We start from the raw sequence: 13,047 nt of genomic DNA, 5'->3' as shown, positions 1-13,047 counted from the left end.
CCGCACACGGTGGTTCCTGCCTCCCGCCTTCTGCGGCACCGCTGCAGGCGTTACTGTCTTAGCTCTTTGGGGGAGAAGGTTTCACGTCCAGGAATGACTTGGGAAAAGCCTTTCCTTTACAGAGAAGAAAATGGAGGTTGTGATTCCTGCAGCTGGAAGGAAGAGAATGCACCCCCAGCCCGCTCCCTGGAAGACTGGGCCAGAGGAGGGAGGGTTTGCACAGCCACCGCTGAAGCTGCGGTCTTACCCAGGTTGGGCAGCCGCACGAGTACCTGTCCCCTTGCTCTGCAGGCCCCTGACTCCATAGAAGCCAACATGTAAGACAGGGTGGGTCCCTAGGGCAGTCTTCTCCTTTTGCTCTCCTCACGGCCGCTTCTTCAAGCTCTAACGTACAGGACCGTGAGACAGTATTGCCAGCCTCATAGCAACGCTGTGGGGGCTCTGTGCCTGACGTTGTGCACACACTCACAGAACCCTCCAACATGGGTGCTTTCCTCAGGCCCATTTTGCAGACAAAGCCGGCACGTTTGCCCAGGACTGCTCAGTGGGTCCGTGGCCCAGCCAGTTGGCCTGTCCTCACTTCTCAGACCGCAGGGCAGGCCTGCGTGGCTGTACCCTCATCCCCTGCAGGATCTCAGATGTGTTGGATGTTTGCTGAGCTAAGATGTTCCCTTGCACAGCTCGTGACCTCTGTGCTTCTTGACCATTTGTGTCTTCCTGACTTCTTCCTAGGAACCTCTTTTCTCCCCGGAGACGGGGAAAACTTGAGATGTCATTCTTCCTCTCCCTCTCTCAAAACTGAAGCAAGTTCTTGTTGTTGGTTTGCTTGCTTTACTAAGAGAGCGGAGGGCAGAGGGGTTGGGGGTAATGAAGCACTTCCAGGGAGTTGCAAGGAGAGAAGAAGGTGTGAGAGGAGCCATTCCTTCTGTCTGGTGCTGTGTGCACAGGGAACTGGCTATCTTGGGTTGTTCGGTTTCTTTCCTTATTCCAAAGCAGACGTTCTGTCTCCACTGGACACTTAGGGCAAATCCCTAAGGATTTTTCATCACAGACCCCAACAGGTGGTCCCTTCAGTGACTTACTTGCGTGGGAGCATCGCAGTTGCCAGTGGTGTCCAGTAGAAACATGTTTGGTCTTTCTTCTGCAGGTTTAAACATGGCCTCTGAGATGGTGTCTGTCGTGTTCTCTGGCCTAGTGTTTTGGCTGACGTTCGGATGGACTCCAGCATCTGCTTATAGCCCAAGGACCCCTGACCGGGTCTCAGAAACAGATATCCAGAGGCTGCTCCATGGGGTTATGGAGCAGTTGGGCATCGCCAGACCACGGGTAGAGTATCCAGCTCACCAGGCCATGAATCTTGTGGGCCCACAGAGCATCGAAGGTATTTACTATATTCCCCCTGTTTGAAGTTTCCAGTAGCACTTACAATCATTAATACATGCTAAAGAACCTTTACTTTCTCCCCCTGTTTCCCATTTCTTCTTATTCCACACGATATATAATGCATGCCTCCACCCAGGAATATAGGTATCTAGAGAATAGGGACCTTATCTGTCTAGCTCACAGCTGTAGCTCTATCACCTGGCACAAAGTCTCGTACATTAATATTTGAGTGAATAAAGGAGCACCTAGCATTATCCGTAGAGAAAGATTAGAGCCCAGAACCTGCTTTTTCTCCCATTCATCTTTAGGAAAATGTGTCCCCAGCTGGCTTCCTCTTTGAGTCATTGCCAACCAATACTTGTAAAAGATCCTTAAAATGCAGAGTCTATAGGATATGACTCGATTCTTAAGAATGATGTTGTATAAATGCAAAGGGAGCTGAAAGAGGTCATTTCACTGAGTTTATGTCAAAAAATTTTTGAGATAATTTTAATAATAGCAAATGTCAATTAAATTCTTTTAGTGTGGCAAGATGATTTCCTCCAGGAATTTTTTTTTTTTTTTAAGTTTCTGGCAATGTTATTGTAATACTTTTATTAAAAAGCAGTACTTTGTTGTTCGGTGATTTCTTTTTAGAGAGAATCTGAATCTAAGGCTTAAGAGTCGGTGACAAGCTAGTGCCTTATTTCCATGCCTTGCTTTATATCCTCTCTGATTTTGAAGGATGTCTTTCTCCAGTGAGGGGGAGGCCTAAAGCAGTCGCATGGTTAGTTAACGTTAACTGCAGCGGAGCACTTCAGCTCTTTCCCCCTGTGAGTGGATCCTAAGGAAAAATGTGAATTCTTTCTGAGTTTTCTCAGAATACATAGCCAGGAAGTGGTATTCTGTATGAATCGATGACGCATAATTCTGCCTAAGTCTGGTGATTTCCTAAAAATACTGTCCTCCCCAGAGGCCTGTAAGTACCATGGATATTGTGACTATAGGATTCTCATTTCTGTCTTGTTACCCATAGTCGTAAGCCATTGAGTAAAACTAACTCTGTGGGATTATTGTGTTTAGGTTGGCATTTGATGTCTGTCAAATTAACAGATAATTTGAGTCAGCAAGCATGCAAACCTAGAAGCAGGGGTTTGAAGCAGAGCAAATCATGCCACCCCTTTAGGAAAAATTTAAATCCTTCCCAGCACCTACCACCTGTCGCTCCTAGCACACTTTTCCATTTCAGACCAGCCTTTTCAAGACAGTAAATATCTGCCCTGGCAGCGCAGTAAGTGCTTGGTTAGTCACTCAGCTGTTGTCATGGAGAAATCTCTCTGAGTTTCCATGAATACCTGAGGCCTGGTCATCTGGGTGGAAGAGAAACAGCAGCTCCCTGGGCATCCAAAGCTTATGTTTTTCCAGAGCCTCGTTTTCATTACTCAAGATCCAATTATTTAGCACTTAATCCATGCCAGCCCCTGTGCAGAGCCTGGAGCATCTATGTCCTAAAAGAATAGGCCTCTCTGTCAGAGAGAGGTTACCACAATGCACCGTGGTAAGTGTTTCGGGAGATGGACAGACAAGCTGCTGTCACGGAAGAAAAGAACAGGAGTAACTTATTCTGCTTGGGACTGGATGGGCGTAGCTATGAGGAAAGACTTCTTCAGAGAGCAACATTTGACTTGAGTCTTGAAGTCTGAATCAGAATTTTTCAGGGAATATGGAGTGAAACAGCACAGAGGTTTGAAAGAGCGGGACAGTCAGGACGATTCAGAATGAAAAATTCTGTTTCCATTATTATTCTCTAGGACTATGTGAGGTCATGGCCACATGTTCACCTCCAGAAGTGTCTGTGTCAGGGTGAAGATTGGCTTGTGTTTTAGTTTTCTATTACTCTGAGGCAAATGATGACAAATTTAGCACCTTACCGTAATGCCAGTTTATTACCCCATGGTTTCTGTTGGTCATGAGTCTGGTGTGGGTTTGCTGGGCCCTCTGCTCAGTGTCTCATCAGGCTAAAATGGAGGTATTGGCTAGAACTTGGGGTCCTCATTCAAACTCATTGAGGTTGTTGGCAACGTTTGGTTTCTTGCTGCTATAGGACTGGGGTCCTCTCTTGCTGGCTACCAGCCAGGGTCCCTCTCTGCTCTAAGAGGCTACCCCGGGTCCTAAGCCAGGTGGCCCTAGCACAGAGGGGCAGCTTGCAGTCTTCAGCACCAGAGGCGGAATATCCTGTGGTCTCCTGATTGTAATGATGGGAGTGGCCATCCCATCACATTTGTCATTTAACAAGAGAGTGATATCTCATTATACTCACAGGTCTCACCCACACTCAGAAGCAGAGGATTATGCAGGACAAGGACACCAGGGGCCTCCTGGGGGATCATTTTAGGATTCTGCCTATTACAGCTTGGATGAAAGCTAATAGAAAATAGTCCAGAGACTTTGGGGGGAGGGGGAGGATAGAAACAAAAGAAACAAAATAAGAAGCCTGGATTTTGTTTTGTTTTTACCCCCAGTTGTGGACCTTGGCCCTTAATTTGTTAGGTGATCTAGTATTTATTTAAGATAGCATTCATCCAACTCATCCATTTGTTTGCATTGTCTCTGCTCATTTACTTGTGTTAATTCCCAGGCTTCTGACAGATGTGTGGTAACTTTTGTATCCCTTCCAACATTTATTGTAGAATTTTGTTATGAAGGATCAAAATTTTTTTTGATATTTTGTTTATTCATGAGAGACACAGAGAGAGAGGCAGAGACACAAGCAGAGAGAGAAGCAGGCTCCCTGCTGGGAGCCCGATGTAGGACTCGATCCCAGGACCCCAGGGTCACAACTTAAGCCAAAGGCAGACACTCAGCCACTGAGCCACCCAGGTACCCCTAAAGGATCAAATTAGAAGGGGTTAAAAAAAAAAAAAAAAAGAAGGGGTTGTTTTTTTTCCGATTTTTATAGAAAGAATAGACACAATACGTGTATTCTGGTGTGAATTTTAACACACGTTTGACATAGACTATTGGCAAAGATGCTTGAATTTCGATGCCAGCTCCATCATTTACTAGTGATGTGACGAGCGAATTACCCAACTCCTCTAAGCTTCTGTTTAGCTTGGGGATGGGATTTGAATTTACTGTCTACATTTGAATTTATTACTTGTGAGAAGGTAATATTCTCATTCAGAAGAAAAGGTGTTCACCTGTGTAATTGCAGTCCTGCGAAATCCTTTCTGAATGCATCATCACCAGACTTTAGATGACTATGACTGGACTTGCAGGAGGGGCTGATTATTGTCTAATAAATGACAAATCGGAAACAATGTTCCTGTACTTTGCCTACTCTGATTGATTAATCTTCTGGTCCTCAGATTCATCTCATTACTGAAGATACATATTAGCTCTTGAATATAGGCTTATAAACTAGCCTTTTAGTATAGAATACAGGGTCAGCATAAATTACCGTGGGGTCCCCGTGTTCATACATCCGGTTACAAAAACTCTCCCTCCTTTGACCTCATACCACTTGTAGTTACTGTACCGTTGTTTTGCTGCCTCTCCCGGCATCTGTTCACTATGTACTGGTTGTGCTTCCTCACCTTCCATTCTCCCCCAGTCCGCAGCAGTCTCCCATTCTTACCACTTACTTGTCAGGTCAACAAGTATCTCTTGGACGCCAGGCACTGTTTTAGGTACTGGGGAAAGAAGTGTGAACTTCCCAGATAGGTAGGACAGGAGAGATACAGTTCCTAAATTAACACATAAACTATATAGTAAGTCAGGTGGTTATACGTGCTATAAAGCTAGAAAGCAGAGGAGGGGGATGGTGGAAACAGCTTCAAATAGGGGTAGGAGCTCCCTCCCAGGGAGATAAGCAAAGCTTTGAGAGTTGGAGGGTGAGCTGGGTGGTGTGTAGAGGAAGACATCCAGGGAGAAAGCTGCTCATACACAAGCTGGATGGGAGCAAGGGGGCCCATGTGGCAACAGCCCAAGACTCAGGAGCATGGTAGTAGGCGTGACACTGGGAAGAAGGGGAGGCGGAGGCCAGATACATGGGGGCAGAGCTCACAGGGTTTTGGCTTGTCCTCTGAGCATGTATCCTTGGAAATGATCACTCGAGCTGCTGTACTGAAAATCCTCCCGAGGAAGGGAGGACACATCACTTAGGATGCTTCGATAATGAGCCAAGGGAGCCAGGAGAGAGACAGACGAGCATGATAGGTAGAGGGGTGGGGAGATGTAGTCGGGTCGTGGGTATGTTTTGAAATGAACAGGACTTGCTAGGGAGTTGGAGGCAGGACGTGAAAGAACGAGGAGTCGGGGGTGCCATCAGGATTTGGGCCTGAGGAACTGGAAGGGGAGCAAACTGAGCCTCTCCAGGGGGAGAGTTCAAGTTGAGCCTTCCACCGGCCAATTCTGAGATGCCTTACACAGTTCCTGTCAGGGCCAGCCACTCTTGCCAAATTCACCTACATTCTGCCCTCATCCTATTCAGCCTCAGCAGCATTCCGCACACTTGACCTTTCCGAAAACCCTTTTCTTTCTTGATTTTTATGCCAAGATGGTGCCCTGTCGGCTTTCCTCCTCTCGCTTTGCCCATGAACAGTTTTCTTCCCCAGATTCCTTGGTGATTTTCTCCTGCTGCCCTCGTGCGCCACGTTAAGTTCCCCAGAGCTCAGTGCCTGGCCCACTGCTTTTATTCTTCAGCTTGCTCGCTCAACCACTGAGCCACCTGGGCGTCCCTCATTTCTTCTCGGACTCCAAACGCTATTTCTTTGCTGATGATGCTGACATTTATATTTTCAGCCCCATCTTGTTTCTCGTACATCTAAAGGCTTCTGTGACTTGCCAAAGTACCATCTGTCAATCCTGATACCTCTACCACCCCTTCCTCAGCTTGCTTATGTCAGTCTTTCCTGTCTAAATGAATGGTGCCACCACAGAGCCATACATGTGGGTGAAAAACCTGGGATAGTCCTCACTTTTCTCCATTACATGTCAGACTCAGTTATCAGCAATTTATTTCCTTTCTGTTTCTATAATACGTCTGTCTTTGCCTGTCCTCTCTTCTCTCTGGCTTGACTCCAAAGGGCCTGGCTCAGGATTCCGTTGTGCCTGGCACAGATCTATGCAATTGTCTGTTGAGAAACCACATTGCCTCCACTTTTTGTTTCTTTCAAATTGTCCGAAAGGCAGAGTTAAACTTTGAAAGTATCGGTTTAAATCCCGTGAACATCACTCTCTATGGTGAAAATTCAATCCATCCGTGGCTTTCCACTGCACCTAGATCAAAAATAGCACCTCTAGGGGCAGACCGAGTGGCTCAGCGGTTTAGTGCAGGCATCAGCCCAGGGCCTGATCCTGGAGACCCAGGATCGAGTCCCACGTTGGGCTTCCTGCATGGAGCCTGCTTCTCCCTCTGCCTGTGTCTCTGCCTCTCTCTCTGTCTCTCTCTCTCTCTGCATCTCTCATGAATTAAAAAAAAAAAAAATAGCACCTCTTGCCGCAGCCTGCCAGGGCCCTGCTTGCACACTCTCCTCCTGGCCTTGCTGTCCCACCCACTCCCAGCCCGCCTCCCTTCAGTCCCCGGTCACAGCGGTGGGGCGAGGTTCACACTCCAGCTTCATACCACTGGTCCTTTCTGCTCTGCTTAGCAGACCTCCTTCTGCGGTCTCCACTCTAAGTTGCCTACTCAGGGACGGCTGCCCAGACTGCTCTGAGCAGCCCCCCTTCTCTGTCACCATGTCCTGGTGTTTTCTTAACGACCATAGCATCCTTTGTGATTTGTCATTAGGGTTTGTTTCCTTGCTCATCGTCTGTGTCCCCACCATGTCAGCTCCACAAGACTGTTTTATTTACCACTTCCCACCCAGACACACAGTAGGCACATGGCAAACATTTGCAGAATGAATGTACATGTATCAGGGGAAAATAGATACATCCTGTAGCAACAGGTAAGTGTTTGCCATCTGGATCTGTTGAGGCTTTTCTCCTTTCAGTTCGAGGCAGGTATTTCATTTCTATTCTGTGTTTTAAAAAAATCTGCCCAGAGCTCGGTGATTTCTGCTGAGCAAAAAGTCTGTTTACTTTGATGGTGACCGATGAACACAGCACAGGACTGGGGCCCATTCAGAAGCAGGCAGGACCTCTTGCAGGTCCCCGGCTCACCCAGCGAGATGTGCCGTGTGCTGGAGGAGTCCTAAAATTTGGTGTCCGGCCTCCTGGTTCAGTGCTGATTGTTAAGTGATCCCTGGGGAGGAAGCATTTGCCAAAAACATCCAAGGGCAGTGGCCATTATTCTTAATTTGTCCGTGGGCACCTGAGACATGGTAGGGAGCAGCTTTCAGACACATGCGTCCTCAGCCAGAGCCAGACGGACACACAAAGACAAGCAGGGGCCAACTTGTTTTTAATAGAGAAGAGAACACGGGGGCTGAGTCTCGACCACAGTGTTCACAAGCTGTGTGCCACCATGACAACTTCTTGAGCCTTTGTTTTGTCCCCAGTAGAGGGGGCCTGGAGCCCACCTGCCCAACGTAGCCCACAGCGCCATCAGGAGGCCGCCCCCATCGCGGTGGGTCACTGTGCACATTCCCAGCCTCCTATGGCCTGCCCCCATGTCACTCGGATGACTCATCAGGTGGCCACGGTGCTGCCCCCAGCCTCCCCACCCCCACCAGCCCAGAGGTGCTCGTGCTTCCTGGGCCCTCCTGGAATGGCTGCTGCTGTTCTGTGGTCCCCAGAATGCGTAATGCCAGCAGCTAGCCAAGGTGATCAGAAAGCCAGGGCCAGGGCCAGGGACTCTTGGGGGTCAGGATGGTTCTGCTGCTGACCCTTGTGCTGGCCTTGGATGAATGCAGCCCGCACATGTGCCTTAGTTTCCAGAATGCTGACCCCCTCCGGTAAGGAGATCTGAGTGCCACCTGTTTATTTTTCCCACAACTCTAGGCCACCAGATGCCGAGCTCTGTGATAATGCCAGACCACAAACCACTAGATAAAAAAAATTTTTTAAGATTTTATTTATTCATGAGAGACACACATGAGAGAGGCAGAGACATAGAGGGAAGAGAAGTAGGCCTGCTGTTTTTATTCTTAGTTTTTTCACCTCAAAATAAAGAGAACCCAGGGTGTTTTCCTACTAAGTATGTAGTGCAGACAGTCCTTTGTTAGGTACAACCTGTGTGAAGGACAGGTCCCTGAGCAGCCGTTGACAGCCCTTGGCCTCTGTCACGGGCGGCAGTGCCTCCAACTGGCCACAGCGGGGCAGCACTTGTTTCTTTTCTTTTTTTTTTTTTAATAATAAATTTATTTTTTATTGGTGTTCAATTTACCATCATACAGAATAACACCCAGTGCTCATCCTGTCAAGTGTTCCCCTCAGTGCCCGTCACCCACTCACCCCCAACCCCCGCCCTCCTCCCCTTCCACCACCCCTAGATCGTTTCCCAGAGTTAGGAGTCTTCATGTTCTGTCTCCCTTTCTGATATTTCCCACACATTTCTTCTCCCTTCCCTTATATTCCCTTTCACTATTATTTATATTCCCCAAATGAATGAGACCATATAATGTTTGTCCTTCTCCGATTGACTTACTTCACTCAGCATAATACTCTCCAGTTCCAACCACGTTGAAGCAAATGGTGGGTATTTGTCGTTTCTAATGGCTGAGGAATATTCCATTGTATACATAAACCACATCTTCTTTATCCATTCATCTTTGATGGACACCGAGGCTCCTTCCACAGTTTGGCTATTGTGGACTTTGCTGCTATAAACATCGGGGTGCAGGTGTCCCGGCGTTTCATTGCATCTGTATCTTTGGGGTAAATCCCCAACAGTGCAATTGCTGGGTCATAGGGCAGGTCTATTTTTAACTCTTTGAGGAACCTCCAGACAGTTTTCCAGAGTGGCTGCACCAGTTCACATTCCCACCAACAGTGTAAGACGGTTCCCTTTTCTCCTCATCCTCTCCAACATTTGTGGTTTCCTGCCTTGTTAATTTTCCCCATTCTCACTGGTGTGAGGTGGGATCTCATTGTGGTTTGGATTTGTATTTCCCTGATGGCCAGTGATGCAGAGCATTTTCTCATGTGCATGTTGGCCATGTCTATGTCTTCCTCTGTGAGATTTCTCTTCATGTCTTTTGCCCATTTCATGACTGGATTGTTTGTTTCTTTGATGTTGAGTTTAATAAGTTCTTTATAGATCTTGGAAACTAGCCCTTTATCTGATACGTCATTTGCAAATATCTTCTCCCATTCTGTAGGTTGTCTTTGAGTTTTGTTGACTGTATCCTTTGCTGTGCAAAAGCTTCTTATCTTGATGAAATCCCAATAGTTCATTTTTGCTTTTGTTTCTTTTGCCTTCGTGGATGTATCTTGCAAGAAGTTACTGTGGCTGAGTTCAAGCACTTGTTTCTCATTTGAAGGTTGCAGTTGGAAGAATGGGGCCAACTCTTGACCCTGGTATCCCAAAGACAGCCCTTCTAGGATCCCCTTGTCCTGGGGGAGCCAGTGAGGACAATGGGTTGGATCTTTGAGGAGGCCCCTCATCCTTGGGAGGCTTCCAAAGCAGAGGCCCATGTCCTTTGGGGTTCCATTCAGCCCACCCTCTACTCAAATCCTTAAAAATGTCCCTGGGTGATTTCCAGTTTCCCATCTTGCTCAATTGCGCAGATAGTGATAAGAAATTCAGAAGGAGAAGGGGGGGGGCATGGAGGCAGGATAGGAAGATGAAAATAACGGGTTCTTTTTCTATTCTGTTCACATCACCCTGGGGTGTCTAGGGGCAGGTGTGCAGGAGGCACGTAGCTGAGTATGACACGGGAGAGATGCTGCGGCAAAGGGAGAGATTTCACAGTTGTCCTGGTCATGGTGGCTGATGCTGTAAGAGTGGGTGAGGTCACCCCAGGTGAGTGTCAGGGAGGAAGAGCGGAGTGGCTAAGAAGAGGCCTAGAAGACCATGCGCGGGTGCCAGGTAGTAGGACCTGGAGGGGAAACAACAATTGGCCAGAAAGCACTAGAATGATGACACGCGTAGAAAACAAGGAAAAATTGTTTCAAGAATGAGCGGTGGTCCAGGCGCCTGGGGGGCTCAGGGGTTGAGCATCTGCCTTCAGCCCAGGTCATGACCCCAGGGTCCCAGAATCGAGTCCCATGTCAGGCTCCTGCAGGGAGCCTACTTCTCCCTCTGCCTGTGTCTCTGCCTTTCTCTGTGTGTCTCTCATGAATAAATAAATAAAATCTTAAAAAAATAAAATATCAGATAACTGTAACTCTTTATAAAGTGTATTAGAAACTTTCCTACCGTGTTTCCCCTTTTTCCTACTGTGTTTCCCCTTGATTGTCACAGGACCGTCACACAACACTTCTGACCCCAAACGTGGGGGGTGTTTACTACACCAGGCAACTGTGTTGCACGGGCTGGTTAACTGGACATTCTTCAGTGTGACTCCACTCTGACACTAGTTCCCTGGATGTGGTGACACTCCCCCGGGTGAGGGCTCAGACCCACAGGACGCCCATAGGAGCCGATCTCAATCCAGCTTGTCACCTGGGCTTCTGACTGCCTGGTGATAAATCTGGCTTTCCCAGCACCCCCTTGTTGGTTGGGTTGATTTGCAGGAACCGCTCACAGAACTCAAGGGAACACTGATGGTTTCCCAGTTTGTGAAAGGATACGACAGGGAGAGAGACCCAGGGTCAGGTCTGGGTAGGTCCCCAGTGCAGGGGCTTCTGTGTCCATGGGGTTGGGGTGTATCGCCCTCCCAGAGTGGACCTCTTCAACCTGCAGGCTCCAGAACCCTGTCCTCTTGGGATTTTATGGAGGCTTCCTTACATAGGATCAGTCATTGACTCTATCTTCAGCCCTTACCCCTCTTGAGAGAATGGAGGTGGAGTTGAAAATCCCAAGCTTCTAATCAAGGCTTCGTCTTTCCGGTGTCCGGCCTTCCTCTAGGAGCCACCCAGGAACACACGCAGAGTCACTTCATTGGAACAAAATACATCCCTGTCACCCAGGAAATTACAAGGGTTTCCAGAGCCCTGGGTCAGAAACCAGAATCAAAGACCAAATACAAGAGCAAAAGGTGGTCCTCATACTCTCATCACTCAGGAAATTACAAGGTTTCTCAGGAGCTGTCTGCCAGGAACTGGGGCAAAGACATATATATTTTCTATCATAAATGTATACTCTATAGTTACTTACTAAATATATTATAGCATTTCTGCATTTACATTAGAAAATCCCTATATAACTTGCAAAATATAATTCAAGATGAAGAGTGTCGTCTTTGCCTTCTGTACTCTCTTTCAAATAAATAAATTCTTAAAAAATATAGAATAAATATTGAGGTGCCTGGATGGCTCAGTCAGGCATCTGCTGTCAGCTCAGGTCGTGACCTCAGGTTCTTGGGATTGAGTCCTGCATCATGCTCCCTGCTCAGCAGGAAGCCTGCTTCTTCATCCCCTGGCCTCTCCCCTGTGCATGCTTTCTCTCTCTCTCTCCCTCTGTCTCTCTCTCTCTCTCTCTCAAATAAATAAAATCTTTAAAAACATACATCTAGATATATAAAATAAATTTTTCAGTGAGGCATTCTCCAAAAGCAAAAAGAGAAAATAATGTGCTGCTGTTGGGGAATGTTGTATGTGCATTTTAAGTTACTTTTTTTTTTTAATTTTTATTTATTTATGATAGTCACAGAGAGAGAGAGAGAAAGACAGAGAGAGAGAGGCAGAGACACAGGCAGAGGGAGAAGCAGGCTCCATGCACCAGGAGCCCGACGTGGGATTCGATCCCGGGTCTCCAGGATCGCGCCCTGGGCCAAAGGCAGGCGCTAAACCGCTGCGCCACCCAGGGATCCCCCATTTTAAGTTACTTAGCAGCAGTGCAGGACAAAGCATCAGTATGCTCTCACCGCATGCACGGAGTGAGAAGGGATGTGGATCACCAGCACAGTTACAGTTTGTGGTAGGTAGGCTTAGTGATCATACACAGTGCTTACTGCGTTTTAGCTGATAGGTGGAAACAGTCATCATCCCTGGTCAGGATTGTTCTCATGTTACATGACTTGTGAGTTGCGTCAACATCTTCAGCTCATCCCTTCAGTAAAGTGTGACTGTCTTGCAATGGCAGCGTGGCACACAAGACAAGGTCAGGTTGACTGTGCGACGACTGCTGATTGCTGTGCGGGGTCCAAGTCCAGGACACAGGCTGTGAAGTGCTCACTTCCAGACAGGTTGGAACCCACTTGAATCTGAGACTCTGAGCCTCCACATGTTTTCATGGAACTCTGTGGAGTTCAGATGTGCTTATTAGTTAGGATTTTCCAGGGAATCAGAACAGATGATGTGTGTGCATGTGTGTGTAGGATTCTTTTTTTCTTTCTTTTTAATTTTATTTATTTATGATAGTCACAGAGAGAGAGAGAGAGAGAGAGGCAGAGACACAGGCAGAGGGAGAAGCAGGCTCCATGCACCGGGAGCCTGACGTGGGATTCGATCCTGGGTCTCCAGGATCGCGCCCTGGGCCAAAGGCAGGCGCCAAACCGCTGCGCCACCCAGGGATCCCCGTGTGTAGGATTTATAAATAAATCATCAGTTATACATAGGGGTGTGTGTGTGTGTGTATAGAGAGATTGGTCTGAAGGTGTTGGCCTCTGCAGTTGGGGGTTGAAAGGTCTGAAATCT

At 47.6% G+C, this 13,047-nt stretch overlaps 1 protein-coding gene across 4 annotated transcripts in view; it reads left to right on the top strand.

The window, feature by feature from the left end:
• The window catches only part of SCG5 (secretogranin V), a 53,907-nt gene that overhangs the window by 398 nt on the left and 40,462 nt on the right, over window positions 1–13,047 (top strand). For 2 of the 4 annotated variants that reach the window (XM_072808818.1, XM_072808817.1), the window contains exons 1-2: window positions 123–251; window positions 1,148–1,381. In XM_072808818.1, the coding sequence (XP_072664919.1) occupies window positions 131–251; window positions 1,148–1,381 (355 nt within the window). In that variant the 5' untranslated portion in view covers window positions 123–130. Of the gene's footprint in view, window positions 1–122; window positions 252–1,147; window positions 1,382–13,047 lie in introns of those variants that run through there. The other 2 variants (XM_072808820.1, XM_072808819.1) reach the window with 1 other exon arrangement.

The sequence above is a fragment of the Canis lupus genome, chromosome 32, assembly GCF_048164855.1.
Source record: "Canis lupus baileyi chromosome 32, mCanLup2.hap1, whole genome shotgun sequence".
Classification (NCBI taxonomy): Eukaryota; Metazoa; Chordata; class Mammalia; order Carnivora; family Canidae; genus Canis; species Canis lupus.
This window is presented reverse-complemented; position numbering and strand designations above follow the sequence as displayed.